The sequence below is a fragment of the Rhinatrema bivittatum genome, chromosome 1 (genome assembly GCF_901001135.1).
Source record: "Rhinatrema bivittatum chromosome 1, aRhiBiv1.1, whole genome shotgun sequence".
Classification (NCBI taxonomy): Eukaryota; Metazoa; Chordata; class Amphibia; order Gymnophiona; family Rhinatrematidae; genus Rhinatrema; species Rhinatrema bivittatum.
Genome location: NC_042615.1, coordinates 301,447,197 through 301,471,583, shown reverse-complemented (window position 1 = coordinate 301,471,583; position 24,387 = coordinate 301,447,197). Strand labels below are relative to the sequence as shown.

Sequence of the window (24,387 nt, the reverse complement as noted above, 5' to 3'; positions counted from 1 at the left end):
CAGCTCGGCACGCGCAGGCTGCCGATTTTGCACAGATACGCATTTTTAACAGATACGCGTGGCTACGCGCGTATCTATTAAAATCCCACGTACTCTTGTTTGTGCCTGGTGCGCGAACAAAAGTACGCGTGGGCGCAGATTTATAAAATCTACCCCATAGTCTTTTTCTGCCATCATGTTTCTATAAAACAGAGACAGCAGTAGTCAAGGTAGGTTTGCCAATCATTATGCTAAGATTCATCAAACTTTAAGACAGTTATTATTATTTTTACTACAATGATGTGGACTCCATCCTTTTCTGAGGCCGTAAGTGTTCTAAATCTCTTTTTACCTAAAATATTAACATACTTAAATACTGATGGGGGGTTTCTTGCTGAAACTAGGGCACTATGGACCCGCAGGCCTTCTTTAAACAAGAAGGGGAAAGCATGCAGAGCATGGCGTCAGGAATGCCGACAGTTATGGATCTTAAAGGTGAATTTTAAAAGATGCTGATGCTTGCCAAGTGGATTTTATAAGCCGCCGGGATAAACATGTACATGCTGCTGCACGCACAAAGAAAACGTTTCCAAAAGGGGGCGGAACATGGGCTGGGCTGGACGTGGATGTTCCAGAGTTTTACATTGAATTTTGCGTGTATATAGTTACGTATACTGGCACATACTGTGGTCCTCTGCCGCATAACTTTACTTCTGCTATGGATGACTTGTAAATAATAAAACAAAAAAAGCTATACAGATCAGTGGGGTTCTAAAGGTCGTGGCTAACAGTGGGGGAAGGAAGGCTATTAAATTAGGGGGGTTTGAAAGTCTTATCCCTTAACTGGGCAAATTGGGAATGAACTTAGGAAAACTATCAATGGCGGTGGCGTGCATCCCATATAAGATTTCCCCACTTAAGCAGTAGAAGTGAGATTTGTCAGCACATACGTTCGTCCACTTAAAATGGAGCGCACGTGTACATGCAGCAAGGCTATTTTATAAAGTGTGTGCCTATACACGTGCATGTTATAAAATGACTGCGTTCCTGGGTGTGGGCAGACAAACGAGCGCGCACGTGTGCCCGCGTGCCAGTTTAAAAGTTACCGTCTTACCAGGGTCATTTATCAAATCATGTTGTGCCATTTTCACATGCGGAAAATGGCATAACGCGTGTGAAAAATGCCTTAACGCACGCACTAAGCGTCACAACGCAATGCAAATTTTTGAGAGAGACTATCTACAAGGCCCATCTGGTAGTTAGCTATTTATATCTCTATAGGAGGCCCACCTAGTAACTCGAGGTGAGGTTTAGGTAAAAGTGTAGGGATTAGGGGCCGCTTTTATATGCAGAGTGAGACGTATGAACAGAACAGTACACTCTTATGAAGATTTGATGTACTTCGGAGATGAGATTTGTACAGTGTTCTCTCACCCTAGTTTGATGGACTCTCTATCTGGGTACCATCAAGCTAGGTTGAGAGAACATTGTACAAATCTCATCTTTGTGTGAATTTCCTCACTCCGAAGGTCATCAAATCTTCACAAGAGTCTACTGTTCTGTTCATATGTCTCACTCTGCATGTAAAAGTGGCCCCTAATCCCTACACAACTACCTAAACCTCACCTCGAGTTACTAGGGGGGGGGGCCTCCTATAGAGATATAAATAGTTAACCACTACAAAACCATTGTAAATAGTCAGTCTCTCTCTTTCTCTCTCTCTCTCTCTCTCAAATTGTGTAGGTATGACCTACAATGTAGGTTGCAACTCCTCCCACCCCCTTTTTTTTTTTTTTTTTTTTAATTAAATTTTGCAAGTTGAATGCTACCAGAAAATTGCAGTCAGAAGGGGAATATCTTTTATTTTCAATTATATAATGTAATTTCTATAGATACAGTAAATGTTCATCATTATCACTGCCTCTACAATAGAGATATGCCTCTATTTTTGTTTGGTTTTTTTTTTGCATAAACTAAAGGCTGGAAAAACATTAAGTCAAAACTATCCCCCACATGAAGAGACTATTATCATTGAATGCAGCTGATCCGTGTTATGTTTGTTGGACCTTAGTGTGAAGAACTCAGTGATGTAACTCTCAAAGGACTCCAAAATATCAATGGTCATTTTGCTTGATTTTTATAATTTTTATCTGCTTTAAGTGTCCATAAATCCAAAGTAATGCCCAAACTGAATCTAAAAGTCAACTTATCTGGCCAGTATAATTATACTTGAAGCCCCGACATGATACTGTGTTTCTAGTCCCATTCTGCTTCAGTGGATCCCGATTATTCATTTACTTCCATGGCATCACTGTACTAAGGACCCACGAAGCAGGAAGGGAGGCGATTTATGAAAGCCGTATTGGTATCAACAAAAGGGATAGATGCCGGACGTCTTTTAAATCATTTCTTGTAGTGGAGACGCACAAACTGCCCGACTCAGGCCGAGTTTCGCCACTCCTCAAGTGCCTGCCTCAGGGGCTGACTTGTTCTAAATCTGAACAAACGTGTGTCGTTCTGTATTGAAAGTGAACCCGCACAAGTCAGTGCATTTCATTTTGACAGTCTTTAAATACGTAGTCTCCACTTTTAGCAATTTAAAAGACGTCCGGCATCTATCCCTTTTGTTGATACCATCACCGTACTAAGGACCTCGTCCCAGAAAGTTATTGTAGTGCCAGCAACTCAAACATATATATATATACGTACATAAAAACTATGGGAAACCACTGAGGTGTATTCATGACCATCTCAATGAGGGAGAAGAGGAACATAAAGGTAACACTCGGGTACAAGAGGAGAATTGGAATAACTGTAGTAAAGGTATGACAGATGGGGTGTGAAACTAACACAATTAGATTGGACTGAAATCCTATCCACCAGTTATTGGGAGGAAGCTTAAAACTACCTCAATATTTGGCATGGAGAAGGAACAAAAATCATTCATTGGAATTGGCATTACCTATAGAACAAATGAATTAAAAGCATATAGTCACATTTTATTGAAAAGCTAAAAGCACAGAATGGACTTTGTACATATTAAGAGATGTAAAAAACCTATTATCAACTTTGCCATTCTTAATCAGTAAAAGCTTAAGTTGGAAACCACATCAGCATCCAGTGTGATCTTTAATGCTGTTCACAAATAACTTTAATGCTTAATAAAACAAGATAACACACGGGACCTAGAAGAGTAATTTTCCCCCCTCTGTCATGGAATTCTGGACACTCGGAATAAGTTAACAGCTGGCGAGGACTACAGCAAGTAAAACTTTGTTTGAGATGGGGTCGTGCAAGGGAATATCAGCCCATCTCTCCATGTGTTATTTTTATCTTACTGTTTCCAGCCTGGGCCGCTCCCTTCATGTGCCTGCCTGCTTTATCAGAGACAATTTGAGAAAACCCTGGTGCGCTGAAAGCCTTTCTGTTACAGCTCCAACATGACAAGAAAGGAGGAGGACCAGGCCCCCCCCCCCCCCCCCCAGGTTTATCAGAAACCCTGAGATCTATGAGAAGCCCAGGCACGATTTACCCCCTCAACCCTGAGCAAAAAGCCTGTTCATATTTATCATGTAAATAAAATGTGTACTTCTTGTTTGAGTTGTTACTTAAAGTATGTCGTGGTCACTTCAGTGCTATGTATGGTAGAAAAGATATCCAAGATGAACTGCAATTTGAAGTATTGTATGTATGAGTAATGAAAGGTGAGGTTGCACATGGTACACCTGTACCTTATCGTGTGTGATGGAGAATTGATTGTATATAGTATTGATCTAACTAGTCACTATTTCAGGGTATTGTCTGACCTGTGCAGGGGTCATAGTCGGTCCTGGAGCTAAGTCCCAATGCTTAGTCACCAGTGCTTTTACCCCAGGCATACATTGATTGTGGCGGAGTGGGGGGGGGGGGGGGGCGGGAGGAGGCTGAACCTCCAGGACCCAAGGCACAAGGGCGGAAACCTCTTCATGCAGGACACTCTAGATGGGTGTTCCAAATTAAAATTATACTGTGATTAGTTTAATGAAATTGTTCAAACAAAGTTGTTCCCAGTTACTTCATGTCTCTTTCTGTCTGTGAAAGTGTCCCTCAACACCAGAGTTATAGCTAGCCTATAGCCAATATGACCTTGGCCATAGGAGCTATCAATCAGGGGCACCATTGCGCAAAACCATCAACCTCCTCCTCCCTTCCCCCTCCCCCCACGGCTCCAACAGTGAACAGCAGCAAAGAGCATCCTCTATGCTTTCCATGAAGAGGCCCACGGAAAGCATACGAACCCCCTGACGGCCCCAGAAGTGAATAGCAGAATGGCCCAGAGGGCCGCGAAGAGCATCATCGTTCTCCTTCCTTCCGCCCCCAGAGGTGAAGAGCGCCATGAAAAGCATGGGCATCTTCCTCCTTCTCTGAACCTCCTGCCGTCCCCAGAAGTGAAAAGTAGCATGGTCCAGAGGGCTGCGAAAAACATCAACGTTCTCCCTGACTCCCCACACCAGAAGTGAAGAACAATAAGTCCGTGGGGCTGCGAAAAGCATTGATCCCATCATCCCTCTCCCCATCCCGGCAGTGAGGAGCAGCAGGGCCTCAAGGAAGTCAATCAACCTCCTCCTTCCACACCAGCAACAATGAGCAGCGAGGGCCGCTGAGAGCAAGGAACATTGGCCTCCCTCCCTCCTCATGCTGCAGCACACCTGGAGGCTAGAAGGAAGTGAAAGCCTATGAGTGTGTGTGTGTGTGTGTGTGTGTGTGTGAGCGTATGATTGAGCAGGTGAGAGCCTATGAGCATGTATGACTAAATGAACAGGTGAGCAATGAGTGTGTGTATGTGTGTGTATATATGTGTTGGTATGTATGACTGAGCATGTGAGAGAGCCTGTGAACATGTGTGAATGATTGAGCATATGAGAGCATATGAACGTGTGTGTGTGAATGTGATTGAGCGTATGAGAGAACCTATTAGCTTGTGTGAATGATTGAGATTGTGAAAGCATATGAGCGTGTCTCAATGTGATTGAGCATGTGTGAGTGCATGAGCATGTGTGTTTGTATATAGTTGAGCATGAAAGAGAGCGAACGAGCATATGTCTATGTATATGATTGAGCATGTGTGAGATAAAAATGGAGAAAGTTTGTTACACAACACCCCTTCCCGCTAATCCATGACAATCTCATGTCATCTGCAAATCAAAATTTCCCAGATATGGACAGCAGGGAAAATTTTTTTATCCTCAGTTTTAATTATTGGATTTTTTTTTATGTATCTGTTGTTTTGAAATATTTTATTGATGTTTGGAAAAGTTTCATATGAGTTTGGAATTATTAGATGTTCTATTTGTCAGTTGTTTTGAAATATTTAACATTTTTATTAATATGGTTTCACTATTGTGATTTATATTTCTTGATTTTATTGTTTGATGTTTTATGAGGAATGTTGGTTTTTCTGTTTTTCCATCATTGCACTGCATACAGAATCTGGCTGCTTGGAGTTTCCAGTTCATATTTTGTCTGCATGTATCTATTTACAATTTATGGTCTCTCCGTTCAATATTTGAGTGTCTGAGCTCTGAATGTGTGAAGAACGTGAGGTGTTCTGCTAGTGTGTCATTTCTGTGTAGGGATTGATAACAGCACGGGTTGTTCTGTTTTCTTGATAGGAGCTGTATTGGCATTTCAGGGCCTGGTGTAATATTTACAATGTTACCTTTTCATAGGTAACATTGTAAATATTACAATGTTCGCTCTCTTTCATGCTCAACTATATACAAACACACATGCTCATGCACTCTCACATGCTCAATCACATAGACACGCTCATATGCTTTCAAATGCTCAATCATAGGCAGTTAGTGGTATTTTTATATGGGAGATTTACTATATTGTAATTGTAACTGAGTTTACTTGTGGCTTTCTGAGAGCCAAGCCTACACTCAACATGCGTGTTTTGTTTTGTTTTTTTGCAGCGTTTTGTGGCTGGCACCATAGCAATGCATGTAAATATAATGTACATGTTGTTGTAAATGATATTTTTACCTGGGAATGTAATTTTTCATGTAAAATCTGGTAGTATAAATGCATAATTTTTAATTGGATGTGGGGAGGGCATGACCGGGATGGGGATGACACTCAGTGATTGGATTGGGGGGCCCATGACTGGGTTCTGAACAGAGCCCTGGTGCTTGGCCCCAGCCCAGGACTGACTGTAATGCCTGCAGTAAATAAAGTTGAGGGGAGAGGAATATAAAATATAGGGAAAAAATGATCCCTGGTAGTTATGAATGAAGACTCATGGAGCCAGGAACTCTGTACTGGTTCTGACTGAGCTGGAAGCCTAAAGGAGCAGGAGGAAGCTGCTGTGCCAAGATAAAAATAAAAACTCCCTCCATGTAACAAAGTCTCCCAGCTTGCAGCGTTGTACATTGGGTTCAAGGCGAAAGTGCACTTTATCACTTGGCATAGGTGCCAAATAGCCTTGCCACGGCTCTGCTCAACACTAGGTGCTGAGACATTCTTACTCTCCAGTATTTGGAAAATTAAGTGCTCCAGATGGGTGGGTGCATCCTAAGTGTAGTGAGATCCCTTCCCCAAACAGTACCTGAGATCCCAGGTGATCTCCAGATCTTCAAAAACTAGTCCTTGTCCTGTGTCCTGGGTAAAGACTTTGGTGGAGTCCTGATCTCTTCTCCAAACTGGATAACTGGATCTCTCTGGACAAAAGGTTCTGCAGCCAGGAAAAAGTCAGCTCTTCTCTTTCCCCAAACACTGGACAAAAAAAAAAAGAGGTGTGCGCTGCCGCTAAACTCAAAAGGACAAAAAGATCTCAAAAACCCTCTCTCTTGAGGCAAGTCGCCACTGTCCCTTCACGGGCAGCAAGTCTTCTCTACCCCCAAATCCTCCCAAGACAGGGCCCTTTCTCCCTCAAGCCAGGACCAGGGATTCACAGAAAAAAACCCAAAAAACCCTTCTAAAAATGACTTCACAAAAGAATTTACTCACTACAAGAAACCCGAGGTGAACCCTCCCAAGCAGGTTGAGCACTGGATAGGGAAAAGTCTCTCTTTTTCTCCAGGAGTTTCTGGCTGTGAGGCCTAGGCCTGGAGGCAAAATAAAGCAGCTTCTGCTCCTTCATATGCGAACCAAAATTTCCACATTAACCTCTACAGTCACCCCTCCCGCATCCAAACAGCAGCAGCTCATCATTACAGTAAGCATCAGAGGAGGTGCTATTAAGAATGGTATGGACCCACAAAACAAGACGATAGACGGTCCAGAAAAGCCACGGAGGTGAAGAAAAACAAAAGCTAGACCGATGCCTTGGAAAGAATTTTATTATGTAATATTGAAAGTGCCCGACTCTGGCCAAGGTTTCGCCTTATGGCTGCATCAGGGGCTCTACAATAAAATATAGTGAATTAAAATTGGTAATATAACAACCCAATAAGTTTGATAACAAAGAGTTTTTTGATAAATGAAATCAAACTTATTAGACAGTGTCATATATAGTAAAAGAGGTGGAGAACAGATAAATTGTAGAACAGGGAAGACATTTTTAACATTACCTTTAATATCGTCAACATATAAGAACAAGGCTTGACGAAAATGCACAGCTAGTATTTACTAAAAATGAAGATAAAAGATAATAAAAATTAATAGAAGCTGCTGAAATACAACTAAAAATTTTTTTAAAAAAGTAATGATGAAAAAATATTTTTTTTAACAGAACAAATAAAACAAATTTACCTGATACTGTATGTCAAAAAAGGATTTCAAATATCCTGTAAAGTTAATAAAAGATCTATTGTAAAATATTTTAAAACCAAAGGGGTAGATTTTCTAAAAGTGCACCCGCGCGTACTTTTGTTCGTGCACCAGACACTAGGGATGCGAATCGTTTTTGAACGATTAAAATTATCGTCAGATAATTTTAAAATCGTCCTAAACGTTAGAGTGCACGATACAATACAAATGCCCCCGATTTATCATCAGGGGCATTTGTATTGTATCGTTAAATAGGGCACGGGAATTATTTGGGGGAGGGCGGGAAAACTGGCACACCAAAACCACCCCTAAACCCACCCCGACCCTTTAAAACCAATTCCTTACCCTCCCCCACCCTCCCGAACCCCCCCAAAATGTTAAATTACCTGGTGGTCCAGTGGGGGGGGGGGGTCCCGGCGCGATCTCCCGCTCTCGGGCCATCGGCGCCATTTTGGCTGCCACTAATTAAAATGGCGCCGATGGCCCGATAAAAAAAAAAAAACCCCACCCGACCCTTTAAATCGACCCCACCCTCCCGACCCCCCCAAAACCTTTTAAAATTACCTGGTGGTCCAGGGGAGCCTCGGGGGGCCTCGGGGAGAGATCCAGGGGGGCCTCGGGGAGAGGAGAGATCCAGGGGGGCCTTGGGGAGAGATTTCCCATTCCCAGGCATCAGCTGTTCTAAAAACAAAATGGCGCCGATGCCCCTTTGCCCTTACCAAGTGACAGGGTATCCGTGCCATTGGCCGGCCCCTGTCACATGGTAGGAGCACTGGATGGCCGGCGCCATCTTTAAAGATGGCGCCAGCCATCTTTACTCATCAGCCCCTATTATACTATAATCTGGAGCACTGGATGGCCGGCGCCATCTTTAAAGATGGCACCGACCATCTTTACTCATCAGCCCCTATTATAGATTATAGTATAATAGGGGCTGATGGCGCCGGCCATCCAGTGCTCCTACCATGTGACAGGGGCCGGCCAATGGCATGGATACCCTGTCACATGGTAAGGGCAAAGGGGCATCGGCGCCATTTTTTTTTTTTAGAACAGCTGATGCCTGGGAATGGGAAATCTCTCCCCGAGGCCCCCCTGGACCACCAGGTAATTTTAAAAGGTTTTGGGAGGGTCGGGAGGGTGGGGTCGATTTAAAGGGTCGGGTGGGTTGGTTTTTTTTTAGTGGCGCTGGATGGCCGGCGCCATCTTTAAAGATGGCGCCGGCCATCCAGTGCTCCTACCATGTGACAGGGACTAATGTGCTGTTGATGTGATTCTGTCTTTTGACCTTTCTACAGTCCTGGGGATTCATTTGCAATTTTTATTACTACCTTAGTAAAGAAGAATTAGCCACTGTTATTCATGTCTTGATTTTTATAATTTTTTGCATGGCTAAAAGAAAAGGCCCAGATGCACAGATTGCAACTTATCTAGAATACAGTGATATGTATTTTACTGGTTTGAAAATTGAATAATCATATCTCAGCTTTAAAATATCTCCATTGGCTTCTGTTTACTTTTAAAATGCAATTTAAGTTTCCTTCTTTAGTCTTTATGAATAAAAATGGACCTCCTTATCTTAAAAACCACCTGATCATAAATACCTGAGGAGAAATTAGCATTCTTCTCCGGAGGCCCTTCGTCTTCTTTGAAAGAAGTTAAATTGGTGGACACCAGAAAAAAAAAAAAGCCTTTTTTTTTTTTTGTATAAGGCTCAGTCTTTGGAATTCTATTCCCAAAGAGTTGAGAATGATAGGAGACTATCTGGGGGTTCAGGAAAACATATAAGGCATGACACTTTACTTTAGCTTTTAGTGATGTGTTGGAGTCTCTAGGGATGAGTGCACTTTTACTCAATTCTTACTTTCTATGTGTGAGTTTGAGTTGTATTGTAATTAGCTGATTTATAGGATGGTGTTTTAATCCTATTTATATGCCTGAATTTTTATGCAGATGGTTAGTTTTTAGACTGCTTTAATCTACATTGTTTTTTTGGTGATAGTTTTATGCTTATGTTGACTACGTAATGTTATTTCTATTGTATCGCATGTAACATTTCTGTATCCTGCCTTGAGTTTCTAATTGGATGGGCAGTTTATAAATGAAATGAATAGTGACACGAGTGTGCCTTGTGTGATACAGAAGATAAAAAATGAATATGCATAATAGGGTTTGCATATATGCAAAATGTATGTGGCATGCACGTGTGAGGTGTGACTGATAGCAACAGAGAGGGTATTAAGTTGTGAATGAAAGCTAAAAAGGAACTTGGATTAATCTAAAAGAAATGCATGACTATTGTCTATGATATTGCTGGCACTGTAGTCCCATATCTGAAAAAGAACCCCGGCCCTTCAGAAGCAGCATGAGCACGGAAAACATAATCCAATATTTAAAAATAGAGGACAGTAATTACAATGCTTGGCGGTAGGTGCTATATAAAAGTAGAGGCTTTGTTTCACGTTGGTCTTTGTGAGTATGTCGGCACCGCACTGGAGAGTATCAATGGAGCAACAGCACGGTTTCTCCTCTTGTATGCCCTGAATCTTTATTTCTGTCTGTTCTGATTCTTTCACTGTTGAATCTCCTGAAAATCTGCTTTTACAACAGTTATTTGTATTTTGTTGTTTGGGGGGGTTCTTTTTGAGGGGGTGGGATTATATTTGCAGTCTGATGATTAAAAAAAGAATTTGAGTGAATCAAGTCATTTATTCTTAAAACTGAGAAACTAGATCCAGGTATAGGTGCAGTTCAAGCTTCCTTACCTAATCCTGCTAAAGATCACCAAGGTATTTGTATCTAGGACCTGCTATTAGAGGAGCTGCAATGTGTAAAGGTCTGGGACTTGCTCTTTAGAAATGCCTCTCTTCTTGTTTTTGGTTTGGGGGTTTTCCCGGAGAAGGGTGGGGGACACTCTACCTGGGCAACAACAAGCTAGGTGGAGAGAACATTGTCCAAATCTCATCTTGGAGTGAGTTTCCCCACTCCAAAGGCCATCAAATCTTCACAAGAGACCACTGTTCTGTTCGTACGTCTCATGTTGAATGTGAAAGTGGCCCCCAACCCCCTACACTCATACCTAATCCCCACCTCGAGTTACTAGGTGGGCCTCCCATAGGGATACAAATACCTGTCTAGGGAGGAGGCACTATAGCAAGGTTCTCTCTCTCTCTCTCTCTCTCTCTCTCTCTCTCTCTCTCATACTGAAACAGGCTGTCCAGAAACATCGTGAACTGCAATATATACTGGCAATGTAGCCCAAATTGGGTTACTTGTGCTAAGAGCGTGTTGCATAGCTGTTATCGCAATTTGTGATACACATGCTTATTAGCATAAGGTAACACCCCTTTTTGGTATCACATGCTATATTGGAAAATGAGGCCCTTAGTTTCTGAGTAATAGCTGAAGGCTGAAGATTTGAAGGTCCAGTAAGCTGACGAGTGGCAAATAAGCAGCTTAAAGTTTAACCCGGTAATTTTAGCCAGTATATTTACTGGGGCACGTTTCCCACTGAATATTAGAGATGTGCATTTGTTTTTGCCGAATTGGAAAATTACAATGAAATTGTCCAATTCGGCATGTTTCGGGGAGCCTGAAAAACAATCAGGATTTTCCTGTTTTTTTTCGTGAAAATTCGTTTTTTGGGTTAGTGCGCGCTAACAAAAACTAACAAAATCTAACTGTTTTTGTTAGCGCGCACTAACTCAAAAAACGATTTTTCGTGAAAAAAAGACCCGAACCGCAAAAAAAAATGACATTTCCTGCGGCGGCCAAAAAACGATTCACATCTCTACTGAATATACTCGGATAGCGTTATCCAGGTCTGTTTAGCTGGATTCTTAATATAGTTAATATGATTAAGTAAAAATGGCAAGGAAGAGGTAAGCAGGGTGATCTCCCAACCTACCTTCACCACCCCAAAAAGTTAAAAGAATGCTGAGGCTAGCAGCTGATTTCCTCCCTCTCCCCCCCCCCCCATCCAACTTCCCAAATTAATTAAAAACTAGTAGCAGGCCATAGCAGCCCAAGCCCCAACCCCCCCCCCCCCCGAGATATTTCAATTCAAACCAGGCAAATGTGCCCCTTCCTCCCAACAAACTGACAATCCCTTCTGCCACCCTCGCAACCCCCCTCCTCCTGGACCTTCCCCAATGCCTGCTGGATCAGTAGAGTCCTAGCACTCCAGTCGCATCCAGCGTGGCTCTAGCAAAGTTGCTGGAACTTAAGATTGCGACAGCAGCGTTGGTAGCCTAAGGCTGCCAGCAGCAATGCCATCAGAGCACCGTGTACTCTACCGCTCTGGCCGGCCTGGGCATGGTAAGGCTTGTCAGTTTGTTGGGAGGAGAGTTTCAATTGGAAAGTGCAGCCAGTTCGTCCAACGTTGGGTATATTTGTACATCGGCATGGAAGGAACTGCAAATTACACCCATGAAAGAATGCACTGAAATTTCTAAATGAAATCTACATGTGTACTTTCACTCTCCGCCCCCTCTTTTCATGGAGGAAAAGGTATGCCTACTGTGAAACAGTGCACATACTTTCATCCACATATGGGGGGGAGGGGAGCAATTTTCAAAACACCCTTTTATACGGATAAATACGTTTACCTGCCTAAAAATCTTTGAATATTGCCCCTAAATCCTCTGTAATTATGGTGAAAGAATAACTATATTTGTTTGTCTGCCTTATAAAAGAAAAAAAGAACCCTGAAATATACCTTTTCGTGCAGGATGATGTCCAGTGCATAGTAAAGGCGCTGTAACGCCGCTGAACAGAAGGACCACTCGAGTTCATTGGCTCATAATGTTGAAATGCTGCTTATATCTATTGGACTGCCAAAACTGGATCGGTTTACGAAGTTTTCTTCGGTAATAATTACAACAGTGTACAAGTGGAAAACAGGTTTGGTTTTCATTGGAGCTTCTCACCTTTGCCTTCCCGTCTTAACCCATTAGTACCTTGATTTTGCATGCACGCTGGTCGCAGTAATCTCACAGTGCATGCTTTCGGGCAATTTGTCTCTGGATGCAAACTATACTCCCTTTACACCTTCATCTGAGCCCCTGATGTCTTTCTTCTGAAGTGGAGAATGGTAGTTTGTTCATAGTTTTCTGCCCATCTAGGAGCTTTCATAATGCACTTATTTTAGAGTTGACCAAATACATGTTTTGATTGTATGTCAGGTAAATTGGGCTTTTTACTAGGGATGTGAATCGGGTGCCCCATCGTTTCTGCTATCGGGTTCGTGTGGCCGTGGGAAAATCTCAGTTTCCTGCGGATCGGCATTTTTTTTTTTTAGTGAAAAATCGTTTTTTCGGATTAGTGCGCGCTAACGTAAACCGTTAATGTTTGTTACTTTTTGTTATTTTTTGCTATTTTTGTTAGCGCGCACTAATCGGAAAAACAATTTTTGACAAAAATTCGGGGGAAATGCGATCGTTTCTCATCATTCACGAATTTTTGACAAAGTAAGAAATATCGTACGATATTTTAATTCGTCAGAAAAACGATTCACATCCCTACTTTTTACTATTAATTTTTTACTGAGTGGAATATAGATGGCTCCATAGAAAACTCCTGTAAAGAAACATCAGTAATAATATCCTGATATATGTCTCCCTTCAAATTAAACAGTACAATAAACAATTAAGTGGTCTCCGGAGCTATCCATTTGCTTCTGTTTCTTTCTTTTTTTTTTTTTTTTTTAAATAACAGCTGTTTCATAGAAGTTTTATTAACACCCCGCCTTCCCTCCCCTCTTGCATGACACTGATGAGTTTAAAGCCTGACTGTTCCTGAACAGCTCTGCTGGGCTGGCCAGGAGCAGCTGTGGGTGGAAGCCGCACACAGTTACCCTTCTTTCAGAGCTGGAATGCCAGCACTCTGCACTTTGTGGCAGCTGGAGTCTGACCAACACAAGCACCACATTCCTTTTCTATAAGAAGACAGCATTTAACTTCAGGCGGTCTTTATATTTAATTACCATTTAAAAAAAGAACCCCCAAAAATCTTTTATTTGTTTCCTTCAGTATTTCAAACAATAAGTTTTCTTTCCAAAAACACAAAGAGATAATGATCTGCTGGTCAGCTTGGGCTGTAAACAGGTCATTATTTGCTTTCTGTGTTTCCTTTCTTTGTTTTGGACAATGATTTTTAGTTAACGAATGGTAGTTTTCAAAGAAATGTGTGTAAAAGCTGATACAACTCCAAAAACCCAAGATTCCTGAAAAGTGCAGAATGAGTGGCCTGGTGGTTAACACTGAGGGCTGGGAACCAGGGTTCAAATTCCACTTCTCCCAGTGATACTGCTTGAGACCTTTGGCAAGTCACTTTATATTAGGGGTGTGCATTCGTATTGAACATAAATGTAAAACGCTACTTTTTTTTTTTTTTTAACTTAAAAAAGTGATAAGACATAAACGATCGGATTTCCAACTTATCCAACATAGCTATGTTGGATAAGTTGGAAATCGCGATTGTTGATCCAAAATAAAAATTTAAACCCCTCACCTTCCTTAATCCCCCCCCCAAAGACTTACCACAACTCCCTGGTGATCCAGCGAGGAGTGAGGACGCCATTTCTGAAAGCCTTTCCGAGGAGCACGTGACGTCGGCGCCACGTCGGAGTGACGCGGCGTCACGTGATTCCCCGCGGGTTCGCGCCGGAACGCTCGTTTGGCCCAAAAGGAACTTTTGGCCAGCTTAGGGGGGCCTCCTGACACCCCCAAGCTGGCCAAAAGTTCCTTTTGGGCCGAACGAGGATCCCGGAAGCAACCCCGCGGGGAATCACGTGACGTCAGCGCCACGTCGCAGTGACGCGGCGTCACGTGATTCCCCGCGAGTTCCCTCCGGCACCCTCGTTCAGCCCAAAAGGAACTTTTGGCCAGCTTGGGGGTGTCAGGAGGCGCCCCCAAGCTGGCCAAAAGTTCCTTTTGGGCCGAACGAGTGTTCCGGCGCGAACCCGCGGGGAATCACGTGACGCCGCGTCACTCCGACGTGACGCCGACATCACGTGCTCCTTGCAAAGTTGGTCAGAAATGGCGTCCTGACCCCGCTGGACCACCAGGGAGTTGTGGTAAGTCTTGGGGGGGGGGATTAAGGAGGGTGAGGGGTTTAAATTTTTATTTGCACATATGGACATATACTCAAATTGAATTCTGTTTATGTCCATATTGACCGCAAATGGGACCCCCTTTGGACATATGGACATATGAACTTAAACTTTTGCTCTGCACATCCCTACTTTATATCCTCTTGCCTCAGGTCCCCACATTTAGACCTATTTATTACAATGATTTAACGTGTGTTTAGAGCAAAGGAGCAGGGGAGATCATCTGGCACCATTTTGGCCACAAGACTGGGGATCTCTCCTGCTCCCAGTGGCGTAGCCAGAACTGAGTTTTTGGGTGGGCCCAAGGTTAACAAAGGTGGACAGTAAGCATCCAGATCTGAACCCTACTAGTTGTACTCTTATTGATAAATAATGCCTTAGCATGCATCCTACAATGGGTTCCTAAATAGTCTACAACAACCCTTATGCATCATGAGTGAAACTTTTTAGAACATTTTAACTCTATTATTTCAAGCACTTACCAAAATTAAACATTTCTTATTAATCTGTATTAAATTATTTTATATTTAATGCAATTAATTCAATAAACAAGAATAGCTAAAAAGCAAAGAACACATAAACATCAGATCCAATCAATTATGTCATAAAACAAATATCAATGTATTCTTTGTAGAATCCTCTTTCCAGAAAGGCAGAGATCAGCATAACTACAATAAAATAGCAATAATCATGAGAACAGGTGCAAAGCAAAACTACACCAGTTCACATTACAACCCAATGTGAAAAAAAGCCATATTCAAAATCTGGAGTCACTTCTTCAAAAAAAAACAAAAAACATACAGAAAAGACTTCCTTCACAGCTAAACATTTGGGAACTAACACAAACCCTTGCAAAAAAAAAAAAAGATGCCTAGAACCTTGCTATACTATATCATAACAGCACTGACTCTCAGGACTCAAATAACAGCAACCTTATGAAAAAAAAAAAGCAATGCAAATACTACACCAGGCCCTAGAACATTAATACACCACATACTGGGATAACAGAACAAGCCAGACTGTTACAAATCCTTATAGAGAAACTACACACTAGTAGCAATACTGCCCCTCAGACACACACAGGCAGTTCATACACCAGCCCTTACCTAATACAGAAATAAGGGATTACAAATTAGAAATAGAAACATACAAACAAAACCGAAATAGCCTGATAAATCAGACTCTGAACAGTGGAAAGTTAAGAGCAAAATATAAAATTCACACACACACACACACACACAAACACAAACACTCACACCCAGGCTCCCATTCTCCTACTCACACCCAGGCTCCCATTCTCACACACAAACAACTAGGCTCCTGTTCTCATTCACAAACACCTACACTCAAGCTCCCATTCTCACTTGCACACACCAGGGCTCACTGTCAAACCCCTTCTTCCGCCGCCGCAGGAATGGGCTGCCGCCACAACTTTACTCCGGTGGGCCTCCTTCTTCACCACCACAGGCATGGGCTCCCATGGCGGCCTTGTTTCGACAGGATGACTTGTTCGCCACCAAGGGGATGGGATCCCATGGCAGCCTTGCTTTGGCGGGCTCTCTCCTTCTTCAGCCACCACAATGAGTGAGTGGCCATTCTTCATGCCTTGTTTGATGTCAGGGAGCCCTAATTGGGTAGGCCTAAACCCAAAGTAGGTGGGCCTCTGCCCACTCAGGCCCACCCGTGGCTACACCACTGCCTGCCTCCTCGGAATTTCTGGAGCTATGGATGGGGTAGTTGGGGGGGAAAGGAAGGGATTGGGAGAGAACACTGGAGCCTCAGTCCCACGAGGAGATCTCGGCAGGGAGAGGGGTATGGTAAGCAGGGTCATTGCTAGGTTGTTAAAAGATTCGGGGCAAGGGCGCATAGGTTCTTCCACCTGCCTCCCCCCCCCCCCGACAGATTTTTGATAAATACATTTAAGAATCACAAATACCTCCTCTTCCCATGCTCACTGCATGGTTCAAAGATCTGACTGAAGAAATTAGGAGAAAGGCAGGCCTCAGTCGCAGGAGGAGTGGGTTAGAAGACCAAGGCTGCCAGTACTACTCTTATACCAGCTGATCACACAAATAAAAATTATGAATGTATAACATATTTTATATATTAAAAGGACGAAGTATGGTCTCCTGAAGTAAAAATATCATTTGCATGTATATGATGGGGTAGACTTTAAAAGGTACACGTGGTTCCCGGCATGCGCACAGGGACGCGCAGATTTTATAGCATGTATGCGCCGGCGTGTGCATGTTATAAAATCCATGGGCTGTGTGCCCTTGCGCACTGGATATTATAATCCGCGCGTGCATGTGTAGGCGGCACACACGGGGGCCAAAATTTGTAATAGTACGCGCGATGACTCAAACGGGCCTCCCCCAGTTCTCTCCCAGTCCAGTCCACTCCAGTCTCCCCTACCTAACCTTCTTTCCTTTTCCCCTCTCCACCCCGACCCCTAATGCCTATCTAGCTACCCCTAATTTTTTTATTTTTGTACTTTCTTCTCCTTGGGAGCAGAAGCAACTTTTGGCGCACGCTTCCCCGGGACAGCTTACAACGGCGCTGTCCTGTCCTGCCCCTTTGAAGAGGCCCGGCACTTATGCGCGTACTGGGGTTTACGCACGTGGCCAGGCCCATTTGAAAATGCACGTGGTGCGTGCAAAGCCCGGCCACACGTGTAAACCCCAGGGTTTACATGCACGGGCCTTTGAAAATATGGCCATATATTTACAAACAGAAAATCCTGCAAAAACAAAATATACTGAACCCATGTGGTATTAGGCCTGTTATAAAGCATGTTGAGTGTGGGTTTGGTCCTCGGAGACCTATGAGTAAACTGAATTACAATTTAGTAAATCTCCCTTCAAAAATGGCACTAATTTCCATCACTCAAACAGTAACAATTCTATCTATGACAAGACAACACTGCAAATATTCCAGCAGGCCCTAAACATCAATAGAAAAACAGAAGAAGCCAGGCTGCTAAAGATCCCTACATAGAAACTACATGCAAGTAGAATACCTCACCTCTGTCACACATGTAGAACACAGACAGGCTCTCACCAAATACAGAATAAACAGGCCATAAAATATAAATAGAAACATGCACACAAAAACCGAACTGGAAATTGCATCAAGTTAGATAGTATGCAGTACAATAATGGAAAAACAAAAACAAAACCATTCCTCATAAAATAAACAATAAAATCAAGAAATATAAAACATCATTCATAATAGTAAATCCATGCTAATAAAAAGAATATATGTATCAAAACAGTTGATGAATAGACTATCCAATAATTAAAAATTCATATAGCATTTTTAAACATTTTTCCAAACATTAACAAAAAAATTTAAAAACAGCAAACACATCAATCATCCAAGAATTAAAACCAATAAGGATAAAAAAATCATATGCTCTTAAATCACCTGGGAACCTTTAAATCCAAAAACCCTGAGATTGTCATGGTGGAAGATAGGCACAGACTTTCTTTTCTCATGCTCATATACAGACACGTTCTCTAATACACAGACACACATGCTCAGTCTCACATGCTCACTGACACACATACACTCATTCTCGAATGCTCACTGACTTATACAAATGCTCAGTCATGCACACTTACTTTCTCACCCACTCACTGACACACATATACAAATGCTCAGATGCTCACTGACTCACACAAACACTCAATCCCACACGCTCACTGACACACAGAAATGCTCAGTCACACATTCACTCACACAAATACTTCCGCACACTCATATTCACACACAAATCTAACATGCTCACACACAGACACACACATACTTAAATCTCAGTCACACACTGACATGCACATATATACTTTCTCACATACTTACTGACACACACACACACACACACACACGTTCACTCACACAGTGTCATGCACTCTCACTTATAATCACACACATTCTCATGCTCATTGACATGCAAACACACACACACACACACACACACACACACACTCTCACTGACTCACATACTCTAACTGACTGGATCACTTACACACTTTTCCCCTGCCCATCCAAATGCAGAAGATACAGCATGCCTGTGATTAACTTTTTTGTTTTTTAAGTTTTTACTCACATTGGTAGTTAGGGGATGCAGGCATAGCCCGGGATAACAGGATTCTTTGCCATAGGAAAAGGCAGACCTCAAGGTCTCCATTTTCTTTAGTTTTGTTGATTTGCCGCAGCCCGAGGGAGGGTGGTGGGGGTCCATGGCAAAGGAGCAGAAGGCATGAAGCGGAAGATGAGACAGCTGTGGGGAGGCCTCCTGCAGGGAGAGAGAGAACCCAGGCCACTGAGGAGAAGTGGCTGCACTGACTCCCCCCTCAGTGGCTGAAGGTAGGGGAAGGGGTCTGAGAGAGCAGCGGCAGAGAATTAGGGAGCTGCCGCAGCAGGAAAAGTAAGTGAGCAAGAGCCTCAGAGGAGGCTCCCCACTGTGGGAGATGTGCAGCTGAGGCCCGGCGTTGGTCGCAATGGCCCCACAGGCATTGGGGTTGCTGTAACTAACACTAATCATGTGATTCACTAGACCGGCCCGCTGGGGCATGCCTGAAGTCCGATAGGCCAATCTGCTCCTGTTGCTGTTGATGCTGCCACCACCTTGAGGTCTGCAGCAAAGACTCGGGGCACCGATGTTTATACTTGGGGCACAGGCTCCATATGCCCGGCACTAATGATGCCCCTGATGGCAGAACTTATGTTTTAGTCTGAGCGGAGTACCATTAAGCTAGGCGGTGCCTGGAGTTTTGTTCAGATGGGAGGGGGGGGGGGGTGAAATTGTGGCTACTTAGTAAATAGTAATCCTAAATTTAGCCTTTTAGGTTGTAAATTCTTTTAAAAAGGGATTTATTCCTGAAAACCTTTTGCCATTGTGCAGGGATGCGTACGTCTAGTAGCACTATAAAAATAATAAGTAGTTATTACTGTTGCATGCAAATGAATGGGTTAATTTATCTCTGTGTTTCTTAATGCACCAGAGAAATGTCTGTGGCTGTGCCATTAGTGTAATGATGGACATCAGGAATCCAGAAAAATTGTTTCTTGAGATTGTTCCTAAAAATATTAACTGAACTTTTGCTTTCCATTTATCATTAACCACTGTGGTAGTTGAGATGTCAAAAGCACCATTTGAGTCTTGACAAATTACTGACTAAGCTCAGTTGGTAACACATTGCCAGAGAGATCGAAAAGGATGGCTGGAACAGCAATTTTAAAATATTTGTTTGAAAAGAAAAAGGTTGAGATATTCTTGGGTGACTGCTGAACTACAATGTAGTCTGATTATTATGCACCTGCTTCTATGCTGTATTGTCAAATATATTAGAAAACATTGGTATTAATCCAACTGTATTGTGAGGGTAGCTATCAGATATGGCATTGTTTCCCAACCCTCTCCTAGAGGTACACCTACATTGCAGGTCCAGTGTATGCAAATCTATCTCATGCATATTCATTACAGATATCCTGAAAACTCAAATGGTTGTAAAGATGGGTATGAGCCCTTGGTGCTGCGGCATAATTGACGCAGCCTTGTAGGCGAACCTACGAGGCCTATGCTGGTAGCTAGTGAACTCGCCCTGTAGGGGGCCAGACTGGAGCTTCCCCTATAACAGCTGCCTCCTCTGCAAGTTGGGCCCTTGGGTTTTGGCAGCTGGCAGGTCTTAGGCAGGTCCCTATGACGGAGACAATAGAAAGAGTTCAATAGCACACCGGAGTGAGGACAGGCATCGGGCAGATGGAGTCAGAAACAGGCCAAGGTCAGGCAGGCTGTAAACAGACATGATCAGGTCCAGGTAGAAGGACAGGTCCAGGTGGCAGTCAAAATATGGTCAGGGCCAGGCAGCAGGAAAACTGGGGTCAGATCCAGGCAGAATGTCAAGATTCAGGAAGTCAAGCCAAGGGAGGATGAAGACACACTGAAGACAATGGATGAGATGAACAAGACAAGGCTGGACGAGGCAGGCTGGATGAAGGAAGCAGGAGAAGATGAGGAGAGCGGAACAGTGCAAAGACGAGGCTGGAAGAGGCAAGGTAAGGCTGGAGAGCACAAGGCAAGACAGGAGAAGGCAAGCTGAAGAAGCAGGAACTCGGGAACACTGGCAAAATGCACTACAAAGCAGGCGACCAGTTGCTGAGGTGAGAAATTGCTGTGGGGCCTTGGCTTAAATAGTTCAAGAGGCTGACATCATCCAGAGGCATCACTCAGGGGTTCCCACCACTGTGTGCATATTATGTGTGCACATGCATGCACGCCTATGGGAAGGCCAGGGTGGCTTGGGATGCTGGATCCGGTGGTGCTCCTGCCACGCCGAGGCCAGGCTGCGTCGGGGCCAAATGAGAGACAAGGTAGCATGGGAGGCTGACTCCGGAGGTTTCCAGCCACCCTGAGATTGACTAGTATCGATATGCTTAATTTTATATTGTGCATGCAAGTATTCACGTATCATTTAAAATATCCCTGTTGTGCATACGTGTGCAGTCTTTACGCGCATACTCGCACAAGTGGCTATAATGGGGGGGATGGAGAGAGAAAGAGAGATACAGACAATTTGATGTAAACACCCTTGGGCACTAAACTATCTCAGGCACTGTCATGTGGGTAGTCAGATGGTAAGACTATTGGGGTTTCCACTTTTAAAGATGGTATGGAGATAGTTTGCACACCCAGTGTGTCTTCACCAGAAAATAAATCAAAATAGAAAAATGATTTCAGAGACACTTTTATAATTAAAGAATTTTATTTTGCTGGCAAATGGATAATTTTCTAGGTTCTTCACTTCTAAAAACAAGTGTAGTTATTGAACAAACAAACCTTTCAATAATGTCAATTATTTCAATGAGAAATAATTTACTTCTGGTGCACAAAAACACATTTTCATATGTGACTCATTCTAATTCTTAACACAGTTTGGAATAGAAACCGGTTCCTGTACAAGAATTACAGATAAGTATTTTCTCAGGTACTTCTTAATGAGAACAAATGTTGAATTTCAACATTAATTTAAGAATTCTGATTCTTTGTGTTAATATTTCAAGCTCTTCAGGCAATTCTGGAATTCTCCAGATAAGTATTAACAACTTTTATCTTTAACCTGTTTTAACTCAATGATTTTGCCCTCTTGCATGTCTATGTGTGTTGCACTAGTGCATTTTACCAAAATTGTGTCACAGTTCATTGGTGAACACTTATCTTTGATAATAAGTTTTAGAGCGCTGCTTGTGAACGCTGGCTAGAGAGTGCTGACCCAGGAATGATGTGAAGCTTTGGTGGCTTGTGATCAAGGAATAGCTCACACTGCTTGATGGCGCAGACTGGACCTGATCTTCCACTCTTGACCACAAAGTCTCAGGATACAGTGTTTCACCTATTACACTATCTGAAACCAAATCAATAATAAAGACTGACTGCCTCACACCATCTATAATGTTCCTAGCGTGTGTGTGTATAAATGAGACTGGAGTTCTTGCTAATAGAAATAAAAAATAATTATTTCAACTCTGTCTAAGGATGCTTGCTTTGAGAGAACTCAGAGAGTAAAGAAAATATTCAATCACTGTCTCTCTCTCACATTCCACACTTATTTGCCAATAAAGACAGGAACAAGTTGTAGGACTTCTATATTCCAAGTTATGTCAAAGATTTTTTTTTCCCTCTAAGGAAACAACCCAGAGATACCTTTATTTACAGGTCTTGTGATTAAATGAGGGCTTCCCAAACCTGTCCTGGGGACCCCACATCGTCGAGTTTTCAGGATATCCACAATGAATATGCATCAGATAAATTAGCATATACTGAGTCTCCATGGTACCACCATGACCAAACCCCAGTTTCTGACAGGTTTTTGTTAACTTTTAAACTTGTATTTTCCCACAGGAACTGGGTAGGCAGCCTCTTGCTGACATCACTGACCCAAGTCTGTGAGGACCTCTTGGCCTGCACTGAAATTGTGCTGGGGCTTTGATTATAGCCCTGACCCTGTCTGCTGGCTTAAGCTGGGCGTGGCAGCATTCCTAGCACTGCTGCTGCAGTGTGGCACCAGCCCCACTGAGCTGCATTTATCTATTTAAAAAACATCATTGCAGCACTTCTGGGCTCTCTCTGGCTGTCGGGAGCTCCCCAGGCTCCCGTGGCCCCAGTAACAATTGGGCAGGTATTTATTTTAATTTAATTTACCCCGTTTATACTGACACTCTATATATTGCTCACTGTAAGAGGGGCACTTTCAACTCAGGGTGAGTTTTTGGGGGGACAGTGTTAAAAGGATCTATAGACCCTTGTAACGCCGGCAGACCAATCTAACACTGCCCCCCAAAACCCACCCTGAGTTGAAAGTGCTCCTCTTACAGTGGGAGATATATGTAGAGTGTCAGATTGCCTCTCTGTCTTTATCTCTATCCTCCCCCCGGTATTCTTGATGCACACACAGGTGTATATGTGCATACTTCCTGGCTTCTTAAATTCATGTTGCTTGCAAGCAGCCCACATATGCGTGTATGGGGCTGTTTTTGCGCAAGCAGTGCTTTTAAAATCTACCTGTAAGTTTGTAGACCATAGGACCCAATTGTTGCTCGACAGGAAATGGGTCCACGAATCATGGGGTGAACTTTATGGAGGGCATCTTAAGTCTTAGGTTTTTGGTGCTAAGCCAGATTAAGCTTCCTAGGCGGAGTTGAGGTGCTGGTGACGTTTTCGATCAGCTGGCTCTTTGAAACTTTTTGCCACTTGGTCTAGAAAGAGGTGCGTCCCTTGTCACAGTTCCTGGAGCTCCTGCCCCATCAGGTTAGCTACCAGACAGTTGTCAGAGATGAGAACAGGTCTAGGTATATGGCGATGATGCCCAAAGATGATTTAAAAGGGTGATGACACTATGGAACTGTTCACATGATTATTATGGGCAAATTCCACCCATGGAAGGAGGGAGGCCCTATTATCTTGTTGTTGGTTCATATAGGCATGCAGAAAGGCCTTGATGCTTTGATTCATCCATTCGATTTGTCCTTTACTCTGGGGGTAATAAGCAGAGGTGAAATCCAACGTTATTCCAGTCTTTCTGCACAGGCCTTTCCAATAGCGAGCTGTAAACTCAACTCCTTGGTCTGAGAGGATGTAAAGCGGTAGCCCGTGCAGATGAAAGATGTGTTGAATAAAGAGTTTAGGTAATTCGGGTGCAGCTCGGAGGCCTGGGGGGGGGGGGGGTGCAAAATGTGCCATCTTCGAGAATCTGTTAACTACCACACATATGGTGGTGTTGCCACAGGAGAGGGGAAGGTCAGTGACAAAGTCAGTGGCCACTTGGGTCCAGGGTTCCTTGGGGGCTGGCAGCAGCTGTAAAGAAGCCCCAAACCCATGCTCTCACCATTTTATTCATGACACACATAGATTAAGCATTATGTAGAGTTCTGCCCTTTCTTCATCAGAGACCACCAAATGTGTCATATGATTAATGCCAATGTCCAAGTGATACCAGGATGACCAGCAGGTGGGAGTCATGTGCTCATTGAAGAACTTTCTGTCCTAG

General features: G+C 43.2%; 1 protein-coding gene across 4 annotated transcripts in view; it reads left to right on the top strand.

Moving 5' to 3' along the window:
• Nucleotides 1–24,387, top strand: part of TET2 (tet methylcytosine dioxygenase 2) — a 206,544-nt gene that overhangs the window by 56,022 nt on the left and 126,135 nt on the right. For 2 of the 4 annotated variants that reach the window (XM_029596953.1, XM_029596956.1), the window contains one exon: nt 12,458–12,596. The exons of 1 other annotated variant lie outside the window; for it this stretch is intronic. In XM_029596953.1, the coding sequence (XP_029452813.1) occupies nt 12,540–12,596 (57 nt within the window). In that variant the 5' untranslated portion in view covers nt 12,458–12,539. Of the gene's footprint in view, nt 1–12,457; nt 12,631–24,387 lie in introns of those variants that run through there. One more of the 4 variants, XM_029596964.1, reaches the window with a different exon arrangement.